The 18137-nt window shown below is 43.3% G+C and overlaps 1 protein-coding gene across 2 annotated transcripts in view; it reads left to right on the top strand.

The window, feature by feature from the left end:
- Window positions 1-18137, top strand: part of LOC115161953 (forkhead box protein N3-like) — a 187894-nt gene that overhangs the window by 64490 nt on the left and 105267 nt on the right. For both annotated transcript variants that reach the window (XM_029712809.1, XM_029712808.1), the window contains exon 2: window positions 5682-6328. In XM_029712809.1, coding sequence (XP_029568669.1) covers window positions 5708-6328 — 621 coding nt within the window. In that variant the 5' untranslated portion in view covers window positions 5682-5707. The remainder of the gene's footprint in view (window positions 1-5681; window positions 6329-18137) is intronic.

The following is an 18137-nucleotide window of genomic DNA, read 5'->3' as shown; positions in this document are numbered from 1 at the left end:
TTGCCAGGTTAAATAAAGGCTCAGTATAGACAGGAGTTGATGGACTCAATTCAGCGCTTGGTCCTATTGGCAGTTTAGTAGAAAGGAGAGAGTTTGATAATTCCATTTTTATTGGAGAGTCTTTGGGAAAGGGTTCCCACAGGCATGTGATAGACAGATAGGTAGCCCCTTTCTGCAGTCAAATGACCTAGTGGCCTCATGGGTGGAATGTTATTCATATTTTTCATCATTTCATAATTAATCAACTTTTTTTTAGGCTGAAAATCCAGTGTTTCTATGCCAAATGGTTTTGTTATATTTCAGTCTTCTGTGATGTAGATAACGTGTAATAATGGGATGCAAACTCAAAATGGGAATATATTTCACCTCTATATCTGACATGATATATAAACATGTGTGTGAGGCGTATACTTTTGTTTCAAAGTAGATTTGCTTAAGACTACCAAGAAACATTCTGTGTCTCTGATTTAGCCCACTACAGTAAAAGGGCAGGCAACAATGCAAAGATCTAGCATCCCAAAGGTCTTGAGTTCAAATTTCATAATGGAACATTTCTAGCTAATTAGTCACTTTTCAACTGCTTACTACTTTTTAGCTACATTGCAATTACTTAGCATGTTAGCTAACCCTAACCCTTTTAGCTAACCCTTCCCCTAACCTTAACCCTTTAACCTAACTCCTAACCTTAACCCTAACCCCTAGCCTAGCTAACAATAGTCAGCTAGCTAATGTTAGCCACCTAGCTCGAATTCGTAACATATCATATGTTTAGCAAAATCGTAACATATTGTACGGTTTGCAAATACATAACATAGTGTACTTTTTGCAAATTCATAACATATAATTATATTTATTGAGCTATTTTGGGATTGTTCCACTCCACTTGCAATAGGCTACGGCTCCAATCTGTGAGAATGCTACTTGAAGAATGCCATTGAAATTGTAGTGTAGGCTAGTGTTTGCCTAGCCTATCTGTTTATCACATTGGACATTGTCCTCCAGAAAAGAGTCAACATTTCCTCTTAGCCTTATAACTAGTTCAACACAGCAAGAGCATGTTGTGGTGGTGATGGCCTCCCGAGTGGCGCAGCGGTCTAAGGCTTGAGGCGTCACCACAGCCTCGGGTTTCGATCCCAGGCTGTGTCACAGCCGGCTGTGACCGGGAGACCTATGAGGGTGTGCGCAGTTGTCCGGGTTAGGGGAGGGTTTGTCCGGCCAGGATTTCCTTGTCCCATCACACTAGTAACTCCTTGTGGCGGGCCAGGCGCCTGCGAGCTGACCCCATTGCCAGCTGGATGGTGTTTCCTCCGACACATTGGTGTGGCAGGCTTCCGGGTTAAGCAAACAGTGTGTCAAGAAGCAGTGTGACTTGGCAGGGTCATGTTTCGGGGGATGCATGGCTCTCAACCTTCGTTGAGTCCGTACAGGAGTTACAGCTATGGGACAAGACTGTTACTACCAATTGGGGCGAAAAAAGTGTCAAAGAAATGTCAAGTGGAAATGTTATGGGTTTCAACCATAGCCCAGCCGTAACATGCTTGAGTTCATCTCTCATATACTTTTGGGGTGAAACCTGCTTGCGCCCATTTTTAATTAAAGGGAGCGCGGGGTCCAATCTGGATGTTGCGTGTTTACCATGGCGTGTAACTGTAAAACCGGTCTGGGTTTCATCCGCCTCCGCTGGAGCATTAATAGTTTTAGAACGGGGGAGTGAGTGTGTTTTTCAGAGACTGCTTTGGTAAAACAAATCCCCTGATAATGGCGGATTAAACCATATAAACATGATTGTTACCTCAATTAGATACGCAGGGGTAAGGAAGAGAGTGAGAGAGAGACAGGAAGAGAGAGAGAGAGCGAGAGAGAGACAGAGAGATTGAGGAAGGGAGAGAAGGAGTGAAAGAGAGAGATTGAGGGGGGTAGAAAGAGAGAGAGAAATAGCATAGGGAATTTGAGGAAAAGAGAAACGGAGAGAGAGAGGGGAGAGGGATAGATAAGAAATAAGTAGACAACGGCCTGGTTATGTGAAGGTTAGGGCTACAACGGCCTGGTTATTTGAAGGTTAGGACTACAACAGCCTGGTTATTTGAAGGTTAGGACTACAACGGCCTGGTTATGTGAAGGTTAGGGCTACAACGGCCTGGTTATGTGAAGGTTAGGGCTACAACGGCCTGGTTATATGAAGGTTAGGGCTACAACGGCCTGGTAGTTTGAAGGCTATTGCTACAACGGCCTGGTTATGTGAAGGTTAGGACTACAACGGCCTGGTTATGTGATGGTTAGGGCTACAACGACCTGGTTATTTCATCGAGTCAGATGTCTTATTCATCACAAAACCATTTGATATTGACAATTATTTTAGAGATTATTTCATTAGTAAAGTGGGCAAACTTAGGCAACAAATGTCAACAACAAACAGTAAGCCATCATATTCATGCATTAAAAAACAAATATTAAAAGAAAAGCATTGTAAGTTAGATGTTAGTGTGGGAGAGGTGGAAAAGTTATTGTTAACGATCAATAATGACAAATCTCCTGGCATTGACAACTTAGATGGAAAGCTACTGAGGATGGTAGCTGACTCTATAGCCACTCCTATCTGTCATATCTTTAATCTGAGTTCAGATTAAAGGGTTTTTCCTCAGCCTGGAGGGAATCCAAAGTCTTTCCGCTACACAAGAATGGCAAAGTGGCCTTTACTGGTTCTAACAACCGACCTATCAGCTTGCTGCCAGCGCTTAGCACTGTTGGAAAAAAAGTGTTTAACCAAATACAATGCTACTGTATTTCTCTATAAACAAATGAAAAACATACTTTATTTATTTTGAATTGTATTAGGATCACCAACTACTCTTCCTAGGCTCAAAACAGAAAACAAAACACAACAAATGAAATACATAACACTACATAAAACAATACATAATACAATGCAAAATATATCAAAATGTGTGTGTCTCTTCACAGTCCCCGTCATACCATAAGGTGTTCTTTTACCAGTTTTTATAAATCTGATTGTATTGCTAATTTGAGTTACCTGGGGTAGCAGAGAATTTTGTTTAGTCATGGCTCTATTTCATTCTTTAGAGTATAAGATGTTGGGGGGGGGGGGTGTTAAGCTGGCACATGGAATTGTTTTAGGATGGTCATACTATGGATCATTTAGCAATTTTATTTAATTCGATTTTGGCCTTTACTACTAAAGCCCATAGGAATGCATTGAATAACATATACACAATGGGAAAAAGGACATTCAAAAAATATAAGAAACAAGGTTTTGAAGTGTCTTTCCTAAATCTAGGAGATATACTACATATTTCCTTCGGTTTTTTTTATATCTTATTTTTTTACACATATTTAACCCCTTTTTTTTGGGGGGTAGGAACAAAACTAACTTCATACTTCCATTCATTTTTTTCAAACCCGTACTGCTTACCTTCAGACGAGTCCCGTGAAACTTGTGGGGGTCATAGAGTAAAATGAAACAACATCGTATCGGTGGGAATCTCCCCTTTTCACAGTGGGGTCCCATTAGTTTTGTACGTCAAACTGACATTTACGTGAGGAGACTGACTTTCGGGATGTCTCAAGGTCTGACAAACACCGCTCTAGCTCTGCCATCTTTCATCGCAGATGTGAAAGTGCGACACTGATGAATGGATCCAATGCAAAAAAATATCTGTAGTTTAGACTGACTGATTTTGATGGGGATTTTTTTGTTATGTAACTTAGATTGACGTTCCGGTGCATCAATCGAACTCTAGGGTGTTAATACTGTGCATTTGAAAAATTAAAGGAGAGCCGCACACTCTAGGAGCTCAGATGCAATAATTGAATAACCGTTGTTTCGACAGACAAGCTGTCTTCATCAGGGGGTATGATGACAAACACTGCGGGTCACTAGTTTATATAGTGTCAAAGGGCACACACAGATGTCTGTAATCATGGCCAGGTGTGGCCTGATATCATTGGTTAATCTTCAGATATAAAAATAACATACCAAAAACATGGATAGCATACGATCATAGATACAATTTGGCTGCATAGGCCTACAAACATTTACAATAGCAAAATCACAATAATCACAAGAATGACTTCAGATCAAAGTCTACCTTGAGACCGAAGGGAGCAAGGGTCTTTAAATTAAAGATCCAGGCAGCCTCTCGTTTCAACAATAAATTGTCGAGGTCACCCCCTCTCCTAGGGAGGGTGACATGTTCGATGCCGATATAACATAGGGACGAAATCGAGTGGTTTTCTTCCAAAAAGTGGGCCGCAACTGGGTAAGTCAAGTTTTTGCACCCAGTGGTGATACGATGCTCCGAGATTCATACTTTTAATTCGCGCTTTGTTTTACCCACATACATTTTACCACAAGGACAAGTTACAAGATAAATAACTGCCTTAGTGGTGCACGTGATAACACCTTTGATTGGGATCTGTTTCCCTGTTTGGGGGTGTTTGAAGGATCTACATTTAAAAGTGTCATTGCATTGAGCACAGCCATTACACTTGTAGTTTCCATCCAGTAGGGGCGCAAATAGACATTGTGCAGGGATATCTTGGGGTGGTAAATCAGAGTTATTAAATTATTGCATCTGTGCTCCTAGTGTGTGCGGCTCTCCTTTAATTTTTCAAGTGTTCTACTCCGCTAACCAGCAAATCGCCTGAACAGGTGTGCGTTTCTTTCACCTCTAGATTAATACTGTGCGTTTCCCAGCCTCTGTCCTGGACCTGGGAACTGTGAAGAGACCTCTGGCTGCACGTCTTGTGTGGTACTGATGAGTGTCCGAACTGTGTGCCAACTGCTTGGACAGACAGTTCAGTACCTTTAACCAATCAACACCTCGCACAAAGACCAATAGCGATGCAGTAAATCTCTCCTCAACTTTGAGCCAGGAGAGATTGACATGCACACAACTGACATTCACCCTCTGTGTACGTCTAACTGCAATACTGCTCCTCTGTTCTGGACCAACTGCAATTCTCCTTTGTCCTTCTTTGCCTCACATGACCACACAACTGGGCAGTAGTCCAGGTGTGACAAAACTAGGGCCTGTTTGACCTGCCTGGTTGATTTAGATGTCAAGAAAGCAGATCAACACCTAATCATGGAGAGACCTCTTCCCATTTTAGCAACCATTGAGTCTATACAGTATGTTTTGTCCATGACAGCTTGCTATCTAGGGTTACACCCAGCAATTTAGTCTCATCTTGCTGAGTCGCCACATTATTCAGTAATAGATCTAGATGAGGTTTAGGGTTGAGTGAGTGACTTGTCCCAAAAACAATGCTTTTATATATATATATATATATATATATATATATATATATATATATATATATATATATATATATATATATATATTTTGTGTGTGTGTGTGTGTGTGTGTGTGTGTGTGTGTGGGGTGTAATTTGGAGTATTCAGAATAGTCAGTTTGCATGAGGTATGTGTGTGTAACGTTATGTCCTCCGGCTGTCATGATGGAATCGTAAGGACAATGTTTATAACAATAGTAACACAACGTATTATAATAACATATTATAATACTTTTCTTGTCCCACCCTCACTCTCCTGACTGTCTAACACCAACATCTCTCTCTCTCTCTCTCTCTCTCTCTCTCTCTCTCTCTCTCTCCATTGACTAACTGTCTAACACTAACCCCCCTCTCTATCTGACTTCCAGGAGTCTAGGTGGTGGTGGTGGTGTCCATGGGTCCCGTCATGCCCCCCAGTAAGAAGCCCGAGGCGTCTGGCATCAGCGTGGCCAGCGCCAGCCTCTCCCACCTCTACCAGGCCAGCTCGCTGCAGGAGGCAGAGGAACTGGACCTGGCCTTCCCCGCCCCCTTGGCCCTCCCCTTGGCACCCCTCACCGGCGGGGCCGCCAAGCCTGAGAAAGGCACCTCCACCCCAGGTATGGAGGACGAGGAGTTGACCAACCTCAACTGGCTCCATGAGAGCAAGAACCTGCTCAACAGCTTCGGAGACCCTGTCCTGCGCAGCGTCAGCCCCGTGGGTGGCGAAGGGGGTGTTGCCGGTAACCGCGGCGATGGGGACCACGACAACATGCCGCCATCGCCGATAGCGGGCGGGGACCTGCCGTACGACGCCGATCGGAACCCCAACTGTAAGCCTCCCTATTCCTTCAGCTGCCTGATCTTCATGGCCATTGAGGACGCTCCGTCCAAGAGGCTGCCGGTGAAGGAGATATACAACTGGATCCTAGAACACTTCCCCTACTTTGCCAATGCTCCCACAGGCTGGAAGAACTCTGTCAGGCACAACCTGTCCCTCAATAAGTGCTTCAAGAAGGTTGACAAGGACAGGAGCCAGGTAAGAAGGACGAGGAGAAGTTGGAGGAGGGCATACACAGACGGACATACTGAACACATTCACATGATTTACACACACACAGACAAACACTCGCCATAGTAAAGTACAGAAAGGGCTCTATTTTCAGATGGCGTTAAGGCGGCACTAGTGTCAAACGCCCTAATGCCAGGGTCAGCAATTTACCTGTCTTATATCAGCTTGCTTGCGCTCAGACGGGAAGGGTGGAAATATTTGAGGTGTGTTCTTAAAAACATGGTTCCAAAGTGCTAATTTCAGGCAGCGCTGATAAGGATATTTAAGACCAACCAAAAGCTGGTTTTAGCAGTAACGCAGTAGGTTATGTCATGAAATTTGACAGCAGAAACACAGCCTATCCAGCTGTGACGCACACTGCCCATATGCGCATGAAACAAGAATAGCATAGTGTGCTTTTGGTGCATGTATACTTCGTATTTAGAAACATAAAAAACTCATTTGGATTTTTGAAATTAAAAACCATGCATAGGCTGGTGATTATCTATCTAGGCATGGCACATTCAGGGTGATTATCAACTGGGCACGGCACCAGGAGAAGGAGAGCAGGCCCTACTGTCGGAAGGAGGCGCAATGATGGAAAAAAACATTTAAAAAAATGACACGCCTTCCTAAACTCCAGTTCTGTATGTGATATTAAGATTATAACAACAACAGTGTGTTTTATAGACGTATTTAGGAAACGTCAAGGACGGAGGGGGGCATGACTTTAAAAATTGTAAAATGGTGGAGTAATACAAAAACTACATTCATTAGCAGTCCAAATGACCGCTTTAGTGGTCCTAGTGTTATTAACCCTTTACAAAACCTTACTTTAGTGGTCCTAGTGTTAACCCTTTACAAAACCTTACTTTAGTGGTCCTAGTGTTATTAACCCTTTACAAAACCTTACTTTAGTGGTCCTAGTGTTATTAACCCTTTACAAGACCTTACTTTAGTGGTCCTAGTGTTATTAACCCTTTACAAAACCTTACTTTAGTGGTCCTAGTGTTATTAACCCTTTACAAAACCTTACTTTAGTGGTCCTAGTGTTATTAACCCTTTACAAGACCTTACTTTAGTGGTCCTAGTGTTAACCCTTTACAAAACCTTAACCCTTAACCTTTACATTTCGTAATCCCATGACTCCGGATCTGAAGGTTGTGTGTTAGGTTGTGTGTTAAATCCCAGTTGTGGAACCTTGTTTTTTTTTTTTTTTTTTTACCTATCAAAAACCTTAAGCCTTAACTTAACCATTTGGAATGAATGCCTAAATGTAATGTTTTGAACCTATATAAAACCTTAAGCCTTAACTTAACCATTTGGAATGAATGCCTAAATGTAATGTTTTGAACCTATACAAAACCTTAAGCCTTAAAACCTCTTACATCTAGACGTTCCGCTAGCGGAACACCTGCTCCAATATCCAATGATAGGCGTGGCGCGAATTACAAATTCCTCAAAAATCCAAAAACTTCCATTTTCCAAACATATGACTATTTTACACCATTTTAAAGACAAGACTCTCCTTTATCTAACCACACTGTCCGATTTCAAAAAGTCTTTACAGCGAAAGCAAAACATTAGATTATGTCAGCAGAGTACCCAGCCAGAAATAATCAGACACCCATTTTTCAAGCTAGCATATGTCACAAAAAACAAAACCACAGCTAAATGCAGCACTAACCTTTGATGATCTTCATCAGATGACACGCCTAGGACATTATGTTATACAATACATGCATGCTTTGTTCAATCCAAGTTCATATTTATTTCAAAAACCAGCTTTTTACATTAGCATGTGACGTTCAGAACTAGCATTCCCACCGAACACTTACGGTGAATTTACTAAATTACTCACGATAAACGTTCACAAAAAACATAACAATTATTTTAAGAATTATAGATACAGAACTCCTTTATGCAATCGTGGTGTCCGATTTTAAAATAGCTTTTCGGTGAAAGCACATTTTGCAATATTCTGAATAGATAGCGCGCCATCACAGGCTAGCTATTTTGACACCCACCAAGTGTGGTACTCACCAAACTCCGATTTACTATTAGAAAAGTTTGATTACCTTTGCTGTTCTTCGTCAGAATGCACTCCCAGGACTTCTACTTCAATAACAAATGTTGGTTTGGTTCCAAATAATCCATAGTTATATCCAAATAGCGGCGTTTTGTTCGTGCGTTCAAGACACTATCCGAAGGGTAAAGAAGGGTGACGCGCCCGACGCGTTTCGTGACAAAAAAATTCAAAATATTCCATTACCGTACTTCGAAGCATGTCAACCGCTGTTTAAAATCAATTTTTATGCTATTTTTCTCGTAAAAAAGCGATAATATTCCGACCGGGAGTCGTTGTTTTCGTTCAAAGACGAAAGAATAAAAACATGGTGTCGCCTCGTGCACGCGCCTCAGTCTCATGGTTCTCTGGTCGACCACTATCCAAATGCGCTACCTTTTTTCAGCCAGGGCCTGCAAAGTCATCATTCCCCGTTCTGCCGCCTTCTGAGAGCCTATGGGAGCCGTAGGAAGTGTCACGTTACAGCAGAGATCCTCAGTTTTCAATAAAGAGAGTGTAGAAGGCCAAGAAATGGTCAGAGAGGGCACTTCCTGTAAGGAATCTTCTCAGGTTTTGGCCTGCCAAATGAGTTCTGTTATACTCACAGACACCATTCAAACAGTTTTAGAAACTTTGGAGTGTTTTCTATCCAAAGCTAATAATTATATGCATATTCGAGTTTCTGGGCAGGAGTAATAATCAGATTAAATCGGGTACGTTTTTTATCCGGCCGTGAAAATACTGCCCACTATCCATAACAGGTTAACTTAACCATTTGGAATGAATGCCTAAATGTAATGTTTTGAACCTATACAAAACCTTAAGCCTTAACTTAACCATTTGGAATGAATGCCTAAGTGTAATATTTTAACCGTATCCCAAACCTTAACCCTTAACTTCGAAATGTAATGTTTGGAGACACAGAACGATGCTGAGCAGGAGTAAACCCAGGATGTCAAAAACACTTTGAAATGTGACGTTTGGAGAAAGATCTTGTTGGTGGTATGCTTAGTTTTAATTGTCATTGATGTTTTGTTTGAATTGTAAATTCCTGCACTGCAGCCTATCCATTAATGAATAATTGGGCAGGTGTGGTTTTCAGATAACTGTTTGATAAATTAATTGCTTATCACTTGTAGAAAGTAAAGTCCCATGTGTATGCGTTTGTGTGTGTATGATTGACTGTAAGCAGCAAATTGCTCTGTAGCAGATCAGACCGGAGATACGCTTCACACAGCCACGGTGAGCCAGACTCTGGATAGTGGGTTTGGGGATTCCCTGGATGTTATCACAGACACTTCCTTTTCCCTTCGTCTCTTCTTTTCTTTTTAAAAACCAACATGACTGAGTTTTCACCAAGCATGTTTGAAATGATGATCTACAGTTTTAAAACGGATAATTACGATTTCCCTCCTTTTGTAAAATCCCAATTAATGGCAGATGATAGACAGTCATCATTTGGCAGCTGGCATTATCTGTTTTTTATGAAGACAGTTCTCTGACAGACCACATTGAGTACCACAGTATGAGTTTGAAATGGTTCCAAATAAAAATCTGCCACATTGAAAACAAAGAAAACATTCTGTATGATGCAATCCTGCTCCGTGTGTGTGCGTTGTGCATTCATGTGTGTGTGTGTGTGTGAACAATCGCTGACAAATTAGATTAATATGCTTTAGGGAAGTCTCTGATTTGCTTATGCTAATAAAGATATTTACCGTGAGGCCATAATCATCAGTCACTGACTTGGACAGGTTTAATAGATTTACTTTAGTACATTACCAGTGTGTGTGTGTGTAGTGTCGCTCGGGAGAGTGTGAGAGTTAGAAAGAGTTAGCGTTGAGGTTGAATAGAGTTTCATACAGGCCTATGTGTGTTTGTGTGTGCACTGTTTCAAGTTTTTATTCGCCACGTGTACAAGATACAACAGATGTAGAATAGTACAGTGACATTGTTCTCCTGAGCTGTGGTTCGAATACCCATACTAACATACAGGTTACTACATACTTCATGAGTAAATACTACATGCTATACACTATTAGTTAATTTTAATATACTGTAAACAAACGTTATCCTTTCAATTGAGTGTACTAGCGCTTTGCCTGTCTACCGGAAGTTGATGCTGTTGCTATGCAACCTCTTGCTAGCTTGTTAGCATAACAAATGACTAGCTAGACATTTTATGACTTCGGTGGTGTGGTCTTAAATTCAATCTGGAGTGCCAGAGTGCGCTTAGAGTGCACTCTGGGCATTCGTAAATTCAGAGCATTGTCAGAGTGTCAGTTTGTAAATTCACAGCGTTTCGCTCTGGGAGTGTTCAGAGTGCATACTGGACGCTCTAGCCAAGGAGTAGGGTTGATTCAAGCGTTCTGACCTTACAACTGCAGAAAAGCACCCAAGCTAACTGGCTAACTTGCTAGCTACTTCCAGACACAAATGAGAGAACATCTCACTCTGACCATTTTATTCCCCCTAGCAGAGCTTGTTAGGCAGTTTTCAGGTTATCCAGAGTGTTGGTGACTAACTCCTGTCGACAACTATTGAATTATGCTTTTTTGCCGACGTTTACTGACACTAGACATAGTCAACGGGTGTTGAGCGTTCGTAAATTCATCAGTTATTCTGCGCTTTGGTAGACTCAGACGATAGTGCTCTGAAATCAGAGTAAATAGCCAGAGCGAATTTACGAAAGCACTCGAATGTCCATTGAGAACCACTTGACGGAAATAATCAAGTCAATAAACATTGGGTAGTTAGTTAGATAGAATATAGTTAATATACTGGCAAGTTTGATGTATAAGTAGCCAACTAACGTTAGGTAGCTAGCCGACATACTGGTACATAATGCTGTAATGATATGCTATGTGGTTCGTAAGGACAGCGTAGCTAACAAATTGTCAGCCAACATAACGTGTAAGGTAACGTATTTGAAAAGTCATTACATTATTACATTGCTCAACATTTTCTTAACATTTGTCATAATTAGTTAAAGCAATGAATTTGTATCTGCTCTCGTCTGACTTTTTACTGCCATTTTCTTCAAATCTGAAAACAATGTAAAGCCACGCCCATTTTCCGAAGAATTGCATTATGGGCCCTAAAAGCACGGAAATAGTGTCCACTGTTTGTATACTTCGTATTTTGGCGAACGTAGTACGACATCCAAGAACTTTTGGCATACTAACTACATCCATACTATGACCAATAAGCATACTATATTCTCAATTTAGGTCACAAATAATACGGTTAGTGCAGTTAGGTTGAGTATTCCAACACAGCTCTGAACTTATTTAGGCTTTCCATAGGGGTTGAATACTTATCGACTCATGACATTTCAGCTTTTCATTTTTAATTAATTTGTAAACATTTCTAAAACTTAATTCCACTTTGATATTATGGGGTATTGTGTGTAGTTTAGTAACACACAATCTAAATTTAATCCATTTTAAATGTAACACAACAAAATGTGGAAAAAGTCAAGAGGTCTGAATACTTTTTGAAGGCAAGTATGTGTCCAAAGCATATTCTTTTGTTTATAATGTCCACATGATATGACTAAAATGCATGGATGTGTGTTTTGATTTGTTTGTGTGTCTGTACGTGTTTTTGTGTATACTAGGTTACACATACTAGGTTACATATACTAGGTTAGATTACACATACTAGGTTAGTTTACACATAATAGGTTAGGTTACATATACTAGGTTACACATACTAGGCTAGGTTACATATACTACGTTACACATACTAGGTTACATATACTAGGTTAGATTACACATACTAGGTTAGGTTACACATAATAGGTTAGGTTACATATACTAGGTTACACATACTAGGCTAGGTTACATATACTAGGTTACACATACTAGGCTAAGTTACATATACTAGGTTACACATACTAGGTTAGGTTACACATACTAGGTTATGTATACTAGGTTAGGTTACACATACTAGGGTACACATACTAGGTTACACATACTAGGTTAGGTTACATATACTAGGTTAGGTTACACATACTAGGTTACACATACTAGGTTAGGTTACATATACTAGGTTACACATACTAGGTTAGGTTACATATACTATGTTACACATACTAGGTTAGGTTACACATACTAGGTTAGGTTACACATACTAGGTTACACATACTAGGTTAGGTTACATATACTAGGTTACACATACTAGGTTACACATACTAGGTTCCACATACTATGTTACACATACTAGGTTAGGTTACACATACTAGGTTAGGTTACACATACTAGGTTAGGTTACACATACTAGGTTAGGTTACACATACTAGGTTAGGTTACACATACTAGGTTAGGTTACACATACTAGGTTACACATTCTAGGTTAGGTTACATATACTAGGTTACACATACTAGGTTACACATACTAGGTTACACATACTAGGTTAGGTTACATATGCTTTGTTTTCATGTTTCACTGTACCAGTCTTTGTTAATGAGTTAATAACGATGCTAACAGGACTTACTAGGTTAGGTTACTAGTTCACCTAACCTAGTATGTGTAACCTAGTATGTGTACCCTAGTATGTGTAACCTAACCTAGTATACATAACCTAGTATGTGTAACTACTAGAACATCCCCTATACTAGAACATCCCCTATAATAGAACATCCCCTATACTAGAACATCCCCTATACTAGAACATCCCCTATACTAGAACATCCCCTATACTAGAACATCCCCTATACTAGAACATCCCCTATACTAGAACATCCCCTATACTAGAACATCCCCTATACTAGGACATCCCCTATACTAGAACATCCCCTATACTAGAACATCCCCTATACTAGAACATCCCCTATACTAGAACATCCCCTATACTAGAACATCCCCTATAATGGAATATCCCCTATACTAGAACATCCCCTATACTAGAACATCCCCTATACTAGAACATCCCCTATACTAGAACATCCCCTATACTAGAACATCCCCTATACTAGGACATCTATACTAGAACATCCCCTATACTAGAACATCCCCTATACTAGAACATCCCCTATACTAGGACATCTATACTAGAACATCCCCTATACTAGAACATCCCCTATACTAGAACATCCCCTATACTAGAACATCCCCTATACTAGAACATCCCCTATACTAGAACATCCCCTATACTAGAACATCCCCTATACTAGAACATCCCCTATAATGGAATATCCCCTATACTAGAACATCCCCTATACTAGAACATCCCCTATACTAGAACATCCCCTATACTAGAACATCCCCTATACTAGAACATCCCCTATACTAGAACATCCCCTATACTAGAACATCCCCTATACTAGAACATCCCCTATACTAGAACATCCCCTATACTAGAACATCCCCTATACTAGAACATCCCCTATACTAGGCCTCTTTCTCTCTCTCTTCCTCTCTCTGTCTCTCTTCCTCTTTCTCTCTGTCTCTCTCTGTCTCTTTCTCTATCTATTTCTCTCGCTCAAATGGTAAACATTGATTTAAATCTTGATTAATGTTTATTTTTTTCTCTTGTTTTCCTGGTCACCATGGCAACATGCAGATTGAAGGGATTAAGAGCGCTAAGTGGCAGAGCGCTGAGTGACAGGCCGTACAGATCCAGACAGATAAGATTATCAAAACCAAAACAAATATTTAATCTGTATTGAAATGAGAACATCTGATTTACAAATAGAGGAGTCGGTCTATATTGGTGACAGCAGTATTCAGACTTTACCTTGACACTTTGTTTATTGCAGTGTGAGTGTATATGCATCAATCTCTCTCTCTCTCTGTGTGTGTGTGTGTGTGTGTGTGTGTTGAGATAAATGTGTGTCATATTGATAATGGGTTGTTCGTAGTCTTGTAATAACATGTGGCCTGTTTGTCAGTCTGTGAGGTTCTGCTGTGTGTGAGAGTATCCTGTTTACTTATCTACACAGAGGAACATGGTCGCCATTGAAAGGAGACACAGGGAAAGAGCATCCCTCTCTCTGCAATCACTTTCCTCCCTCCCTTCCTCCCTCCGTCCCTGGACAGTTTTATCTCAATCTATTCATTCAAAGACTCAATCATTGTTTTGTTGTCTCTACCGTCTTGCCCTTTGCTGTTGTCTGTGCCCAATAATTTTTGTACCATGTTTTGTGCTGCTACCATGTTGTGTTGTTACCGTGTTGTTGTCATGATGTGTTGCTATCATGCTGTGTTGTCATGTGTTGCTGCCATGCTATGTTGTTGTCTTAGGTCTCTCTTTATGTAGTGTTGTGTTGTCTCTCTTGTCGTGATGTGTGCTTTGTCCTATATATATTCATTTTTTTATCCCAGCCCCCCGTCCCCGCAGGAGGCCTTTTGCCTTTTGGTAGGCCGTCATTGTAAATAAGAATTTGTTTTTAACTGACTTGCCTAGTTAAATAAAGGTTAAATAAAAAATTACAAAATTAAAAATCCCTCCCACTCTCTCTGTCTCTCTGGCTCCCTCTCCCCACCTTCTTCCATCATCCCCTGCTTTCCCCATCTCTCTCTGTTCCTCTACTCTTTCTCTGTTCCTCTACTCTCTCTCTGTTCCTCTACTCTCTCTCTGTTCCTCTACTCTCTCTCTGTTCCTCTACTCTCTCTCTGTTCCTCTACTCTCTCTCTGTTCCTCTACTCTCTCTCTGTTTATCTCTACTCTCTCTCTGTTCCTCTACTCTCTCTCTGTTTATCTCTACTCTCTCTCTGTTCCTCTACTCTCTCTCTGTTTATCTCTACTCTCTCTCTGTTCCTCTACTCTCTCTCTGTTTATCTCTACTCTCTCTCTGTTTATCTCTACTCTCTCTCTGTTTATCTCTACTCTCTCTCTGTTTATCTCTACTCTCTCTCTGTTCCTCTACTCTCTCTCTGTTTATCTCTACTCTCTCTCTGTTTATCTCTACTCTCTCTCTGTGCCTCTACTCTCTCTCTCTCATAGTGGGCGTATTATCAGAGAGGTCATTGGGGTTATTCTGATGTTACTAATCCAGCAGCAGGTCAGGGTAGGCAGGTTGACCCTGTGTTCGCTCTGCCCCCAGTCCCCACCATGGACCCTCTGCCCCCAGTCCCCACCATGAATCCTCTGCCCCCAGTCCCCACCATGAATCCTCTGCCCCCAGTCCCCACCATGAATCCTCTGCCCCCAGTCCCCACCATGGTCCCTCTGCCGGCCACTATACCAGCCCTGTCCTTTCTCTGCCCCCAGTCCCCACCATGAATCCTCTGCCCCCAGTCCCCACCATGGACCCTCTGCCTGCCACTATCCCAGCCCTGCCCTTTCTCTGCCCCCAGTACCCACCATGAATCCTCTGCCCCCAGTCCCCACCATGGTCCCTCTGCTTCTAGCCCTTTGACCCTCTGCTCCCAGCCCCCTGTCCCTCTGCTTCCAGCCTCCTGTCCCTCTGCTTCCAGGCCCCTGTCCTCCAGACTTGCACTCTGCCCCATCCCCGTCCACATGCCTCCAGCTCCTACCCCTAACCTCTACCCCTAGTCCCTACCCCTAGTCCCTACCCCTAATCCTTACCCCTAACCCCTAGTCCCTACCCCTAACCTCTACCCCTAGTCCCTACCCCTAACCTCTACCCCTAGTCCCTACCCCTAGTCCCTATCCCTAATCCCTACCCCTAACCCCTAGTCTCTACCCCTAACCCCTACCCCTAGTCCCTACCCCTAGTCCCTACCCCTAATCCCTACCCCTAACCCCTAGTCCCTACCCCTAACCCCTACCCCTAGTCCCTACCCCTAGTCCCTACCCCTAATCCCTACCCCTAACCCCTAGTCCCTACCCCTAACCTCTACCCCTAGTCCCTACCCCTAGTCCCTATCCCTAATCCCTACCCCTAACCCCTAGTCTCTACCCCTAACCTCTACCCCTAGTCCCTACCCCTAGTCCCTACCCCTAATCCCTACCCCTAACCCCTAGTCCCTACCCCTAACCCCTACCCCTAGTCCCTACCCCTAACCCCTACCCCTAATCCCTACCCCTAACCCCTAGTCCCTACCCCTAACCCCTACCCCTAGTCCCTACCCCTAACCCCTACCCCTAGTCCCTACCCCTAACCCCTACCCCTAGTCCCTACCCCTAACCCCTACCCCTAGTCCCTACCCCTAACCCCTACCCCTAGTCCCTACCCCTAACCCCTACCCCTAGTCCCTACCCCTAGTCCCTACCCCTAACCCCTACCCCTAGTCCCTACCCCTAACCCCTACCCCTAGTCCCTACCCCTAACCCCTAACCCCTAGTCCCTACCCCTAACCCCTAACCCCTAGTCCCTACCCCTAGTCCCTACCCCTAACCTCTACCCCTAGTCCCTACCCCTAACCCCTACCCCTAATCCCTACCCCTACCCCTAGTCCCTACCCCTAACCCCTACCCCTAGTCCCTACCCCTAACCCCTACCCCTAATCCCTACCCCTACCCCTAGTCCCTACCCCTAACCCCTACCCCTAGTCCCTACCCCTAACCCCTACCCCTACCCCTAGTCCCTACCCCTAACCCCTACCCCTAGTCCCTACCCCTAACCCCTACCCCTAGTCCCTACCCCTAATCCCTACCCCTACCCCTAGTCCCTACCCCTAACCCCTACCCCTAGTCCCTACCCCTAACCCCTACCCCTAGTCCCTACCCCTAACCCCTACCCCTAGTCCCTACCCCTAACCCCTACCCCTAGTCCCTACCCCTAACCCCTACCCCTAGTCCCTACCCCTAACCCCTACCCCTAGTCCCTACCCCTAACCCCTACCCCTAGTCCCTACCCCTAACCCCTACCCCTAGTCCCTACCCCTAGTCCCTACCCCTAACCCCTACCCCTAGTCCCTACCCCTAACCCCTACCCCTAGTCCCTACCCCTAACCCCTAACCCCTAGTCCCTACCCCTAACCCCTAACCCCTAGTCCCTACCCCTAGTCCCTACCCCTAACCCTACCCCTAGTCCCTACCCCTAACCCCTACCCCTAATCCCTACCCCTACCCCTAGTCCCTACCCCTAACCCCTACCCCTAGTCCCTACCCCTAACCCCTACCCCTAATCCCTACCCCTACCCCTAGTCCCTACCCCTAACCCCTACCCCTAGTCCCTACCCCTAACCCCTACCCCTACCCCTAGTCCCTACCCCTAACCCCTACCCCTAGTCCCTACCCCTAACCCCTACCCCTAGTCCCTACCCCTAATCCCTACCCCTACCCCTAGTCCCTACCCCTAACCCCTACCCCTAGTCCCTACCCCTAACCCCTACCCCTAGTCCCTACCCCTAACCCCTAGTCCCTACCCCTAACCCCTACCCCTAGTCCCTACCCCTAGTCCCTACCCCTAACACGGAACCCAAACCAGCTGTGCGCCATCGTGCGCCATCATGCATACATTTATTTTGTCCCCCCCACCAAATGCAATCACGACACGCAGGTTAAAATATTTAAAAAAACTCTGAACCAATTACATTAATTTGGAGACAGGTCGACATTTATGGCAATTTAGCTAGCTAGCTTCCACTTGCTAGCTAATTTGACCTATTTTGCTAGCTTGCTGTTGCTAGCTAATTTGTCCTGGGATATAAACATTGAGTTGTTATTTTATCTGAAATGCACAAGGTCCTCTACTCCAACAATTAATCCACACATAAAAATGGTCAACCAAATTGTTTCTAGTCATCTCTCCTCCTTCCATGCTTTTTCTTCTCTTGACTTTATACTGCGATTGGCAACTTTCATAAATTAGGTGCATT

Source organism: Salmo trutta, chromosome 25, assembly GCF_901001165.1.
Source record: "Salmo trutta chromosome 25, fSalTru1.1, whole genome shotgun sequence".
In the NCBI taxonomy this organism is placed as follows: domain Eukaryota; kingdom Metazoa; phylum Chordata; class Actinopteri; order Salmoniformes; family Salmonidae; genus Salmo; species Salmo trutta.
This window is presented reverse-complemented; position numbering and strand designations above follow the sequence as displayed.